A 13,717-nucleotide genomic window follows, 5' to 3' on the forward strand; every position below is an offset into this window, starting at 1 on the left:
TACTTTGCTCCATTCATCTTTCCCTCAATCCTGATTAGTCTCCCAGTCCCTGCCGCTGAATAACATCCCAACAGCATGATGCTGACACCACCATGCTTCACCGTAGGGATGGTGCCAGGTTTTCTCCAGACATGATGCTTGGCATTCAGGTCAAAGACTTCAATCTTGGTTTCATCAGATCAGATAATCTTGTTTCTCATGGTCTGAGAGTCTTTGGGTGCCTTTTGTCAAACTGCAGAAATGGTTGTCCTTCTAGATGCCAATCCAATCTCCACACAGGTACTATAGAGTTTTGTCAGAGTGACCATTGGGTTCTTGGTGGTTCCAAACGTCTTCCATTTAAGAATGATGGAGGCCACTGTGTTCTTGGGGACCTTCAATGCTGCATACATTTTTTGGTACCCTTTCCCAGATCTGTGCCTCGACACAATCCTGTCTCGAGAGCTCTACGGACTATTCCTTTGACCTCATGGCTTGGTTTTTGCTCTGACAGGCACTGTCAACTGTGGGACCTTATATAGACAGCTGTGTGCCTTTCCAAATCATGTCCAATCAATTGAATTTACCACAAGTGGACTCCAATCAATTTGTAGAAACATCTCAAGGATGATGAATTGAAACAGGATGCATCTGAGCTCAATTTCGAGTCTCGTAGAAAAGGGTCTGAATATTTACGTTAAAAAAGTATTTAAAAATATATATGTATATCAATTTGCAACAAATTCTAAAAAAAATCTGTTTTCGCTTTGTGATTATGAGGTACTGTGTGTGTAGATTGCTGAGATTTTTTTATTTATTTAATTCATTTTAGAATAAGGCTGTAACGTAAACAAAATGTGAAAGAAGTCAAGGGGTCTGAATACTTTCCGAAAGCACCGAGCTTTTTTTTCTAATCTCCACTTTACATTTTCTACCGGTCATTTCGGAAACGTCAGTAGAAATGAAAATTCCTGTGAGGCTCTGTTGGTAGAACAACGTGGTAGAGCATGGTGCTTACAATGCCAGAGTTGTCGGTTAGATTCCCACGGGGGACCAGTATGGGGGAAAAAGTATGAAAATGTATGCACTCACCACTGTAAGTTACTCTGGATAAGAGCGTCTGCTAAATGACTCAAATGTAATAGGGCTGGCTAACTGTTGGCTTGTTTGACTTCAAATTTAACCAGACCATCTTGGTAGGGGGGTTGGTTTTTTAACTGCATTGGCCCAGTAGAGCAAGCTGTTAGGCTATACCTTTTTCTCTGTTGGTATAATCTAAGATAGATCAAAAACATATGAACAGGCCCATGAGCTGTCGGCTGCATTGCTCTCTTTTTCCCCCAAATAAAATATATATATTTTTTAATCTACCATCCCACCCTCCTTAAAAATGATCCAGCACATCTGGGATCTTACAGTGTTGCCAGATGGCCAATCAGCCCCTGTGTGAGTGTGTGCTTGTGTGTAAGGGTTGGATGTTTACAGAGTGAGAGTAAATAGTCTCTACCTGTTCTGTCTGACTGACACAATAGTCTCTACCTGTTCTGTCTGACTGAAACAATAGTCTCTACCTGTTCTGACTGACACAATAGTCTCTACCTGTTCTGACTGACACAATAGTCTCTACCTGTTCTGTCTGACTGACACAATAGTCTCTACCTGTTCTGACTGACACAATAGTCTCTACCTGTTCTGACTGACACAATAGTCTCTACCTGTTCTGACTGACTGACACAATAGTCTCTACCTGTTCTGTCTGACTGACACAATAGTCTCTACCTGTTCTGTCTGACTGACACAATAGTCTCTACCTGTTCTGTCTGACTGACACAATAGTCTCTACCTGTTCTGTCTGACTGACAATAGTCTCTACCTATTCTGTCTGACTGACACAATAGTCTCTACCTGTTCTGTCTGACTGACAATAGTCTCTACCTATTCTGTCTGACTGAAACAATAGTCTCTACCTGTTCTGACTGACACAATAGTCTCTACCTGTTCTGACTGACACAATAGTCTCTACCTGTTCTGTCTGACTGACACAATAGTCTCTACCTGTTCTGTCTGACTGACACAATAGTCTCTACCTGTTCTGACTGACACAATAGTCTCTACCTGTTCTGTCTGACTGACACAATAGTCTCTACCTGTTCTGTCTGACTGAAACAATAGTCTCTACCTGTTCTGACTGACACAATAGTCTCTACCTGTTCTGACTGACACAATAGTCTCTACCTGTTCTGACTGACACAATAGTCTCTACCTGTTCTGTCTGACTGACACAATAGTCTCTACCTGTTCTGACTGACACAATAGTCTCTACCTGTTCTGACTGACACAATAGTCTCTACCTGTTCTGTCTGACTGACACAATAGTCTCTACCTGTTCTGTCTGACTGACAATAGTCTCTACCTATTCTGTCTTACTGAATGTATTACATTCCAGATCCAAAATGACAATTTATTTCTATCATCTTCAGTCATTTTCTGAAGCAGGAAACAACGTATTTCATCTTGACTGACCTTGCATTCCAAAGGGTACCCTATTCCATTTATAGTGCACAACTTCTGGTCCAATGTAGTTCACTATATAGGGAATAGGGTTCCATAGGGCTCTGGTCTAAAGTAGTGCACTATATAGGGAATAGGGTTCCATAGGGCTCTGGTCTAAAGTAGAGCACTATATATAGGGAATAGGGTTCCATAGGGCTCTGGTCTAAAGTAGAGCACTATATATAGGGAATAGGGTTCCATAGGGCTCTGGTCTAAAGTAGTGCACTACATAGGGAATAGGGTTCCATAGGGCTCTGGTCTAAAGTAGTGCACTATATATAGGGAATAGGGTGCAATTTGGGACTCAACCCATAATGGTCATTATAAATGCAGTCTAGTCCTGCCAGGTATTCAACTTCACAAAGGTTAAATAACATCCTAGAGCAGTTCACCTTCAGATGGTCTAACTAAACTAATGCAGTTGGACTGGATGACAACACAGCTTATACAGCCCAGCCAGGCAGCCAGACACGACTCCCTCTGGGCCCATCTGCTGTGTGGCGCTGGGCTAGAGTAGAGGAGTAGAGGGCATCTGTGGAGTTCGTCCCAAATTGCACCTTATTCCCTATATAGTGCACTTATTTTAACCCAGGGTCTTATGAGTAGTGTACTATAAAGAGGTAAAGGGGTACCGTGTGGGATGCAGTCTGTGTTGTTGCTGACGGCATTGACACTGTCCTCAAACCCTCACTGTGTGTAATAGGACCTGCTTTTCTCTGCTGCCAGGTGAAAAAATACCCTGACACATCCAAAGGGGTGAGTCCAGAGAGTCCAACAAAGTAGGCCTATGGTGTTAAAAACCTGCTCACCTCTTCTCTACCTCTCTCCCTCACAGTCCCCCGTGCGGCGCTTTTCCACTGCAGGGCCGTAATATAACGGTTCCTATTTAATTTCTCCTTTTGTCCGTGGTCCACTTGATTCCTGAAACCAAGCGGGGATATTCAGCCTCGTTTGATATCTGGTACTGACGTCCAATCAAATAGGCCGGTGGGTTGGGCAAAAACAAATAGCTGAGTCAACGATTGGTCTCACGCAATGATGTCACAGTGATGTGTATGTTGTTAATACTGATGCACCGAGTCACAGGCGCCATTTTGATAAGAGAAGGTCAATGTGATTACGAATGATACAGCTACACTAACAAATAAAGTTATGCTATTTAAAATGGAAGCAGCAAATTGGTCAGTTGGAGATTTCCAAGTGCTTTTGAGCATCTAGGCAGCATCCAGAGACAACTGGATTCTTCCTCCAGAAATGAAAAAGTGTTTTAAAAAATATATTGGATATTGTAAGCCGAGATAAGAATCCATCGGTCAGTAAAACAAGAAACACAAACAAGAATATAAAAAAAGATAAAATACCACAACAACAAAAGTGAATCAGACAACGATATTCAGCAAAGTAATACAGAGTTTTTAGCCAAATTACTATCTAGCTAGCTAGCAATGTCTTCAACGTAGCTAGCTGTAAAGTGTGAGATTGAGCACTGCACGACACGTGAACCAGGGTCCATAACTTGTCGTATAAAAATCCATGGAAGGCCAACGCTGTGGACTTAGCTACATGTTTGACGTTAGCCTGAGTATCCGACTTTACAATATACAAATCATACTTATACTTTTCAGAGGACATTCCTGAACCTACGGACTCAGAGGAAGCTGCCTGCTTGAATAGTGAAGCCACAACCTCAAAGCCTAACCTGGTTTTAGAGCATTTTGTATTATTCTGTCTGTACATTTCGAGACAGTCAATTTAGTATGATATGTTACGCTTCATATTGTATGTATTCATTTGTGGATGTCCATCTTCCATTTTGTATAATATGTTATATGTTACGCTTCATATTGTAAGTATTCATTTGTGGATGTCCATCTTCCATTTTGTATAATATGTTATATGTTACGTTTCGTATTGTATGTATTCATTTGTGGATGTCCATCTTCCATTTTGTATAATATGTTACGAATTACAATTCTTATTATGTGTACCGAATTTGCTAAATGTACAATATGTTACATATTTGCAAAACGTATGATATCTTACGAATTCTAGCTAGGTGGCTAGATGGCTAACTAAGCTAGGCTAAGTGTTAGGGTTAACGTTAGGAGTTAGGTTAAGGTTAGGGGAAGGGTTAGTTAACAAGGGTTAGGGTTAGCTAACATGCTAAGTAGTTACAAAAGTAGCTAAAAAGTAGTAAGTAGTTCAAAAGTTGCTAATTACCTAAAATTGTCTATAATGAGATTTGAACTCGCAACCTTTGTATTCCTAAACATTCACCTTATACACCCAGCCACCCTACTTTTGTTTTTTGCCTTGCGTAAACACGTCTTATGTAATGATACCAAACGTAACATATCATACTAATTTGAGTGTCCCAGATTTACATTTACTATGGTACGTCTAGTCTATGAGACCAGCCTGCAAAGCTTTGCATCCTCAGGTCAACCAAAGGTTAAATTCTCAGTTGGTAAACAGTTCAATTGAAGTGGATTGTTATGTTCACTTGTTTAGCCCTAATCAAACAATTTAGCTGTCTTCAACATGGGTGGGCATTCTCACCCATAGAGGGCTTTTGTCATAGCAGGGTTATGTTTGTAAACATTTTGTGGATCTAGGACTTCATGTACAAAACTGTGACACTATTTCAATGAATCATATTCTGACCCAAGACCTTTATTATTTGCATCATTGGTGTAAGTGGTTGGTAGATCTGCTCGGTCCCAAACTGGCCTTTGCTGGATAAGATTTAATCAATTTGACGTGACAAAACATGTTTGGAGAACAACAAAAAAACTGCACTCCCACTGGCTGCCCTCAGGTCTGATATGGAGTATCTTATCATTCCTGTACTGTACATGTCATTACTTCTGTAGAAAACACACTGTGAGCACAACCAGCAGTGTTGGGGAGTAGTGAACTACATGACGTTTTATGTATAGTTTACATGTTTATTACATCCTACAGTAGCTTGGTGGTAGCTGAACTACATTTAAATCTTGGTAATGTTGTCAGTAGTTCATTACTTTTTTTTTGTCATGTAGTGGTGTAGCGACTCACTGGGCCCAGACGTCAATTCAACGTCTACTCCACGTTGGTTCAACGTAATGTCATTGAAATGATGTGGAATCAACGTTGATTCAACCAGTGTGTGCCCAGAGGGTAACTCCTGGAACTACACGCTACTTTTCAGCATCGTGGCGCCACAGCCAACCGCTGCTATGGGGCATGTTCGGGTTGCCGTTGCGGAGTCATCCTCTTCTCCCAGTGAGGACCCTCTGCGCTCTGGTTCGCGAGGTTCGACTGCCTGGTGCCCTGGAACCTTCAGCCACAAATACTCCACCTGCTTTCCCCTGGGAACCCCATTCCCGCACCTGTGGTGTGTTCATCGCCCGCTTCTAGGATGGAGCCACAGTCTGCAGCTACTGCAGATGTCAAGTGCAGCATAAACATTGGAGCTTCTTCCGCCATGGCCTGGTGGTATCAAGCCAGTCCTTTCTTTGAAGGCCCAACCTGCAGCCACAAGGACAAGGGCCAGTCAGCCCCTGCCAGTCCAAGGCCTGGGATCCCTGCTGGCTCCACCTGCTATCACATTGCTAGCGCCAGCCTCGAGGACCCCGGATCCACCAGATCTTCCAGAACTTTCTTCAGGGGACCCTCAATTCCTCTCCATGGGGGACCTATCAGACATCGCCCTGGGTGAACCACCAGAAGTTACCCCCAATGTCCCCCTTGACTTAGACGCACAGTTCCCTGCTATCCCGGAAGGGTCAGAGTTCTCTGCCACCACGGAAGGGTCAGAGTTTCTTGCCACCACGGAAGCGTAAGAGTTCCTTTCCTCCCCGGTAGGGTCAGAGTTCCCTTCCTCCCCGGTAGGGTCAGAGTCCCCTTCCTCCCCGGTAGGGTCAGAGTTCCCCTCCTCCCTGCCAGGGTCAAAATTCCCTTCTCGGCAGGGTAAGAGTTTCCTTCCTTCTCGGCAGGGTCTGGGTTCCCTTCCTTCCTGGTAGGCTCAGGTTTAGAGTTCCCTGCCTCCCCTATGGGGCTAACGTTTCCTGCCTCAAGTTCCCTGCCTTCCCAGTAGGTCCAGTCTATTCTGCCCTGTTGGGAAGTCCGACGTTTCCAGCTGTATCCAAGACTCAGTCTTTATCCCTAGTTGCAGGCTCACACTATTCTGGCTTAGGTTCCTGGACCACTGCCTTAGTACTAGACCCCCAGTCCTCTGCCCTTCTATGTCAGTCCCCTGCACTATTAGTCCCCTAAGTTTGTTGCTGCTTTTCCAGGCCCTAGATATTCTATAGTAATGGACCTCAACATCACGTTCTGATAGGACAACACTATAGTAATGGACCTCAACATCACATTCTGATAGGACAACCCTATAGTAATGGACCTCAACATCACATTCTGACAGGACAACCCTATAGTAATGGACCTCAACATCACGTTCTGACAGGACAACCCTATAGTAATGGACCTCAACATCACATTCTGACAGGACAACCCTATAGTAATGGACCTCAACATCACATTCTGACAGGACAACACTATAGTAATGGACCTCAACATCACATTCTGACAGGTCAACCCTATAGTAATGGGCAGATCTTAGGGAATAACCAATAAGTCCATAGCGGGTGAGGGCTCAGACATCAACAAGCTCCAGCTAGCGTTTTCTTCGTCTTTTGTGGGACGGGAGCAATGATCTTTATGCCATAACTTTATAATGAATATACTTGTATGTCTAGTGAGACAATGTGTAGAAATGCAGTAATTGAGCCCCCATAACTCACTTTGCCATACCCTAGGTTTAAACTGAACTAACCTCACTCTGCCGTACCCTAGGTTTAAACTGAACTAACCTCACTCTGCCATACCCTAGGTTTAAACTGAACTAACCTCACTCTGCCGTACCCTAGGTTTAAACTGAACTAACCTCACTCTGCCATACCCTAGGTTTAAACTGAACTAACCTCACTTTGCCGTACCTTAGGTTTAAACTGAACTAACCTCACTCTGCCATACCCTAGGTTTAAACTGAACTAACCTCACTTTGCCGTACCCTAGGTTTAAACTGAACTAACCTCACTCTGCCATGCCCTAGGTTTAAACTGAACTAACCTCACTTTGCCGTACCCTAGGTTTAAACTGAACTAACCTCACTTTGCCATACCCTAGGTTTAAACTGAACTAACCTCACTCTGCCATACCCTAGGTTTAAACTGAACTAACCTCACTCTGCCATACCCTAGGTTTAAACTGAACTAACCTCACTCTGCCATACCCTATGTTTAAACTGAGTTAACCTCACTCTGCCGTACCCTAGGTTTAAACTGAACTAACCTCACTTTGCCGTACCCTAGGTTTAAACTGAACTAACCTCACTTTGCCGTACCTTAGGTTTAAACTGAACTAACCTCACTCTGCCATACCCTAGGTTTAAACTGAACTAACCTCACTTTGCCGTACCTTAGGTTTAAACTGAACTAACCTCACTCTGCCATACCCTAGGTTTAAACTGAACTAACCTCACTTTGCCGTACCCTAGGTTTAAACTGAACTAACCTCACTCTGCCATGCCCTAGGTTTAAACTGAACTAACCTCACTTTGCCGTACCCTAGGTTTAAACTGAACTAACCTCACTTTGCCATACCCTAGGTTTAAACTGAACTAACCTCACTCTGCCATACCCTAGGTTTAAACTGAACTAACCTCACTCTGCCATACCCTAGGTTTAAACTGAACTAACCTCACTCTGCCATACCCTATGTTTAAACTGAGTTAACCTCACTCTGCCGTACCCTAGGTTTAAACTGAACTAACCTCACTTTGCCGTACCCTAGGTTTAAACTGAACTAACCTCACTTTGCCGTACCTTAGGTTTAAACTGAACTAACCTCACTTTGCCGTACCCTAGGTTTAAACTGAACTAACCTCACTTTGCCGTACCCTAGGTTTAAACTGAACTAACCTCACTCTGCCGTACCCTAGGTTTAAACTGAACTAACCTCACTCTGCCGTACCCTAGGTTTAAACTGAACTAACCTCACTTTGCCGTACCCTAGGTTTAAACTGAACTAACCTCACTTTGCCGTACCCTAGGTTTAAACTGAACTAACCTCACTCTGCCGTACCCTAGGTTTAAACTGAACTAACCTCACTCTGCCGTACCCTAGGTTTAAACTGAACTAACCTCACTTTGCCGTACCCTAGGTTTAACTGAAACTGTCCCCATTTTCGTCTAGCCTCACTCGGCAGTCCATTTTGTGGTAGTCTTTGTAACAGCCCATGACAGAGTAATAGCTCCCCTGGTCAACTGTAAGTGCTGTTATTGTGAGGTGGAAACGGGACCGCCGAGTGCTGAAGCGTGTTTTACACAAGAAAAAAATTGTCTGTCCTCAGTTGCAACACTCACTACCGAGTTCCAAACAGCCTCTGGAAGTAACGTCATCACAAGAACTGTTCGTGTGGAGCTTCATGAAATGGGTTTCCATGGCTGAGCAGCCGCACACAAGCTTAAGATCACCATGCGCAATGCCAAGCGTCGGCTGGAGTGGTGTAAAGCTCGCCGCCATTGGACTCTGGAGCAGCGGAAACGCATTCTCTTGAGTGATGAATTACGCTTCACCATCTGGATGAATCTGGGTTTGGCGGATGCCAACTGTAAAGTTTGGTGGAGGAGGAATAATGGTCTCGGCTGTTTTCCATGGTTCGGGCCCCTTGGTTCCATTGAAGGGAAATCTTAATGCTACAGCATACAATGACATTCTAGACAATTCTGTGCTTCCAACTTTGCGGCAACAGTTTGGGGAAGGCCCTTTCCTGTTTCAGCATGACAATGCCCCCTTGCACAAAGCGAGGTCCATAAAGAAATAGTTTGTTAAGATCGGTGTGGAAGAACTTTACTGGCCTGCACAGAGCCCTGACCTCAACAACATCGAACACTTTTGGGATGAATTGGAACGCTGACTGCGAGCCAGGCCTAATCACCCAGCATCAGTGTCCGACCTCACTTATACTCTTGTGGCTGAATGGAAGCAAGTCCCCTCAGCAATGTTCCAACATCTAGTGGAAAGCCTTCCCAGAAGAGTGGAGGCTGTTATAGCAGCAATGTTCCAACATCTAGTGGAAAGCCTTCCCAGAAGAGTGGAGGCTGTTGTAGCAGCAATGTTCCAACATCTAGTGGAAAGCCTTCCCAGAAGAGTGGAGGCTGTTATAGCAGCAATGTTCCAACATCTAGTGGAAAGCCTTCCCAGAAGAGTGGAGGCTGTTATAGCAGCAATGTTCCAACATCTAGTGGAAAGCCTTCCCAGAAGAGTGGAGGCTGTTATAGCAGCAATGTTCCAACATCTAGTGGAAAGCCTTCCCAGAGAGTGGAGGCTGTTATAGCAGCAATGTTCCAACATCTAGTGGAAAGCCTTCCCAGAAGAGTGGAGGCTGTTATAGCAGCAATGTTCCAACATCTAGTGGAAAGCCTTCCCAGAGAGTGGAGGCTGTTATAGCAGCAAAGGGGCGACCAACTCCATATTAATGCTCATGATTTCGGAATGAGATTTTCGACGAGCAGGTGTCCACATACATTTGGTCATGTAGTGTGTCATACAAATAGTAAATTCAGAAGATATCTTACGATGTGGATGATGGACATCCACAAATGAATACACACCATATGAAACGGATCATATCATACTAAAATTGTGAGTCTGGGGTTTATGTACAGAATAATACGAAATGCTCTGAGACCAGGTTGTCCTGTCGCACGGGGCACTAGCCTACATGGTCGGGGAAACTTTCTATTATGTACACATTTGTATTGTACAGTAACAAACACTTTGAAATAGTAACTGGCTTTCAAATGGCCAGTAAAAAAGAAAGAAACATTTGAGCGACGCGGCATAGAGGAGAGGAGGCGTCAGTGACTGTGTGACATCTATGCAGAGTAGTTTCAGGAACGAGAGAGCGAGAGAGAGAGAGAGAGAGGCGTATGGTATTAGTAATCAACCAAGCAGAAAACCCCACAGTACAACTGACAGCGGAATTTGCAGCTCAGACGAGGAAACGAGAGGCAACGAGAGTAGCAGAAGGAAGAGAAGCCCGATTTCTCCTATGTCAAATGTCAGTTTACAGAGAATAAACTGGATTATATGAATTTTTCCATCTGAATTTGTTGGAAGATTTTTTTGTTTAACGCACGGATATCGTATTCATTTTGAATTGATCATCTGTACACACACACACACACACGCTCGACCGACTCACAGGCAGCGTGCGTGGGTAACATCTACCATACGATGGATGGTATTCTGTGTCACCGTTGATCGTTGTGATTAACTCGAATCACCGGAGTTGAGTCACTGGATTGTTTCACGGGGACGTTATTTCTCGAAACGTAACGTTAGTAGGCTAATCAACTTGTCATCGCACTGAACGGGCTTTCCTGTCGTCATTGTGAATACGTGAGACATTGTGAGACGTTCGCCTATTGTATGTATTTTAACAACATCATTACGTTACGCTATACTTGCAAGTGGTCATTATAATGTAGCCTACTGTATGATAAAATAACAATGGTGACAATATCCAACTGTGAGCTAAATATCCAGGAGTCTCCCATGACAAACCGCATCAAAACAGGATGAAACTATTAAGAACTGTAAATAGTAGCCTATCAACCCAAATAATATGAACCCAGTAACAATGAATTGTTTCAGTTTCATTAATTGATAAGGTTGTATTCCACGGAAGCAATAATATATGAATTCTGATTGATACAGCATAAATGCGAATGATCAACAAGGAGAATGTTATCGAAATACTGCGTACTGTGTCGAGAGTTACGGTGCTTGTTGAGCTAAAGAGAAACTAGTTTTGTATTCCTGTAAACCATAGAAGTAATGTATATCATGTCAATATAAAGTTATATCACAATGTAGCCTACTGTATGTTTTTTTTGTTTTTCAAATTACATATTACATTTATAATATCCAACGTTTATTTATTTTTTTACTCTTACAGGTGGCAGATTTCATATTGGAATATTTTTTGAACAAAAGTCTTAAGTCTTCACAGTTAATGTGAAGGTGGAACACTTCAACCTCTATATAATAATCAGATTATGAAGATTCTGTCTCCTTGCGTCAATGACGGCTAAAATGGAAACCCCTTTCTACGACGACGAGGCTCTAGGTGTCCCTCACAACTTCGGACAGCACCATGCAGATTACCAACGTTACCAGGGCCACAAGATGATGAGTAAGAAGGTGGCACATAACTTCTCAGGCGGTTCCCACAGCAGCTCTGGCCTGAAACTGTTACAAAACCAGCCGGGGAGCAACTGCAATATCAATCCTAATAATCTGGGAGGGATTAACAGCAACACAAACAGCTCGTTAATGCCCGGCGGCTTGTCAGATATGAATCTTCTGAAGCTAGCCTCCCCTGACCTCGAGCACCTCATCATCCAGTCTAACCAGGGCTTGGTGACGACGTCTCCTGTCCCCAACCCTAACGGAGGTAACCCCTTCATGTACCGGAACAACGCCACTAACGAACAGGAGGGTTTTGCCGATGGGTTCGTCAAAGCCCTGGCTGATCTCCATAAACAGAACCAGCTGGTCGGAGCTCCCATGTCCCCCTCCTCCTCTATGCAAGGCTCCTACCAGAGAAACATCATGTCTGCAGGAGACCTGCCCATCTATACAAACCTCAGCAGCTACAACCCCAACCACCCCAACCATGTATCATCATCCTACCCAGGGGGCCAGATGCCCGGCGGCTACCCATGCCACGGCCCCCACGGACCCGGAGGCCAGGGGTCGCACCATCCCCACAACAGAGGTTTGGACGCCCCTCAGACTGTCCCAGAGATACGCCACCCTTCCGGGGACCCCACCTCCTCCCCTCCCTCCCTCTCTCCCATCGACCTGGAGACCCAGGAGAGGATCAAGGCCGAGAGGAAGAAACTACGTAACCGGATCGCGGCGTCTAAGTGTCGTAAAAGGAAGCTGGAGCGAATCTCCAGGCTAGAGGAAAAGGTGAAGGTTCTGAAGACCCAGAACTGTGACCTGACCTCCACCGCCTCGGTCCTGAGGGAACAGGTGGCCCAGCTCAAACAGAAAGTCATGAATCACGTCACCAACGGCTGCCAAATAGCAGTCAGCTCAGCAGCCCTGCAGTCCAAGAGCACCGGGGAGAGGGAGAGCACCAGCTGCTGATCAACGGACTGTACTGTACAGGGATGAGGAGGGTGGTTTTCTGTTGCTCTGAGTCAGTCCTCTCTGACGGAATTAGTACCTCTACAAGGTAAATGATGGGTGTTGTGAGGGTAAATAAAGTACGCTAACTACATGAGTGGTTGGGGAGAAGGGAGAATCCCACCTCTCTATGCTAACTACGTGAGATGTTAGGGGGAAGGGAGAATCCCACCTCTCTATGCTAACTACGTGAGATGTTGGGGACCAGGGAGAATCCCACCTCTCTAAACACTTTGAGTTGTAGTAGTAACACAACAAGAGAAGAACAAGGGACACCTCTACCTTTCTACTTTAGTTTTGTCCTCCCGCTGCCCCGACAGTGACCAAAGTATCTGTGCTCAATAGGAGCACATTAAACCACACACACAGCAGAGTACCAGACTGAAGACTGTGCTCTACAACACTGACCTTTGTACATAACCAGGCAACCGTAGGAGAGTGAGGAGCGGAGGACATTGTGCCTCTAGTATACAGTTCAGTAGTTCCCGGGCTTTTGTGGGAAACAGGAATTCTAATAACTGAGAGGGTGTGAAACATTCAAGGTTTCCCTGTAGGGTAGACGTACATGTCACCTCAGAACGGGAATTCCTACATTCTATAAAGGTCATCTCTCTCTCTCTTATGATTTCAGAGAAAACATTTCCAAAGGCAGTTCTACGGTATTTCTTACTGTTGTTACCGTACTATTTTTGCCAGCTAAACATTTGAGTCGAATCAGAAGTAAACTTTTTACTGAGTTTGACTTTTTTTTTTTTTACAATTTTAAAAACAATTTTAAAATGACAAATGACGTTACTAGGAGAACATTGTGTGTTACTCCAAGACCCATTGGTCACTGCAAACTCTATTTTGAAGTAAAGAGAAATTAAGATTTTTTTCACACACAAAAAAAGCAATTGGTCTGAGTATCACAATGTTGATCAAATCTATTGGCTGT

General features: G+C 44.1%; 1 protein-coding gene across 2 annotated transcripts; it reads left to right on the forward strand.

Moving 5' to 3' along the window:
• The first annotated feature begins 10,511 nt into the window (after nucleotides 1–10,511).
• june (JunE proto-oncogene, AP-1 transcription factor subunit) lies at nucleotides 10,512–13,004 on the forward strand. 2 transcript variants are annotated; one of them, XM_055944259.1, is made up of 2 exons: nucleotides 10,512–11,011; nucleotides 11,543–13,004. In XM_055944259.1, exon 2 carries the CDS (start codon nucleotides 11,668–11,670, stop codon nucleotides 12,739–12,741), a length of 1,074 nt encoding a protein of 357 aa, XP_055800234.1. In that variant the 5' UTR covers nucleotides 10,512–11,011; nucleotides 11,543–11,667; the 3' UTR covers nucleotides 12,742–13,004. The 2 variants fall into 2 exon arrangements, with proteins under 2 accessions (XP_055800234.1, XP_055800241.1); XM_055944266.1 differs by having other exon boundaries at nucleotides 10,512–10,642.
• The last annotated feature ends 713 nt before the right edge of the window (nucleotides 13,005–13,717 follow it).

The sequence above is a fragment of the Salvelinus fontinalis genome, chromosome 2 (assembly GCF_029448725.1).
Source record: "Salvelinus fontinalis isolate EN_2023a chromosome 2, ASM2944872v1, whole genome shotgun sequence".
NCBI classification, from domain to species: domain Eukaryota; kingdom Metazoa; phylum Chordata; class Actinopteri; order Salmoniformes; family Salmonidae; genus Salvelinus; species Salvelinus fontinalis.

Bases quoted from the DNA above. Each gene is read 5' to 3' on its own strand.
- june (XM_055944259.1), top strand. From the start codon at position 11,668: ATGACGGCTAAAATGGAAACCCCTTTCTACGACGACGAGGCTCTAGGT.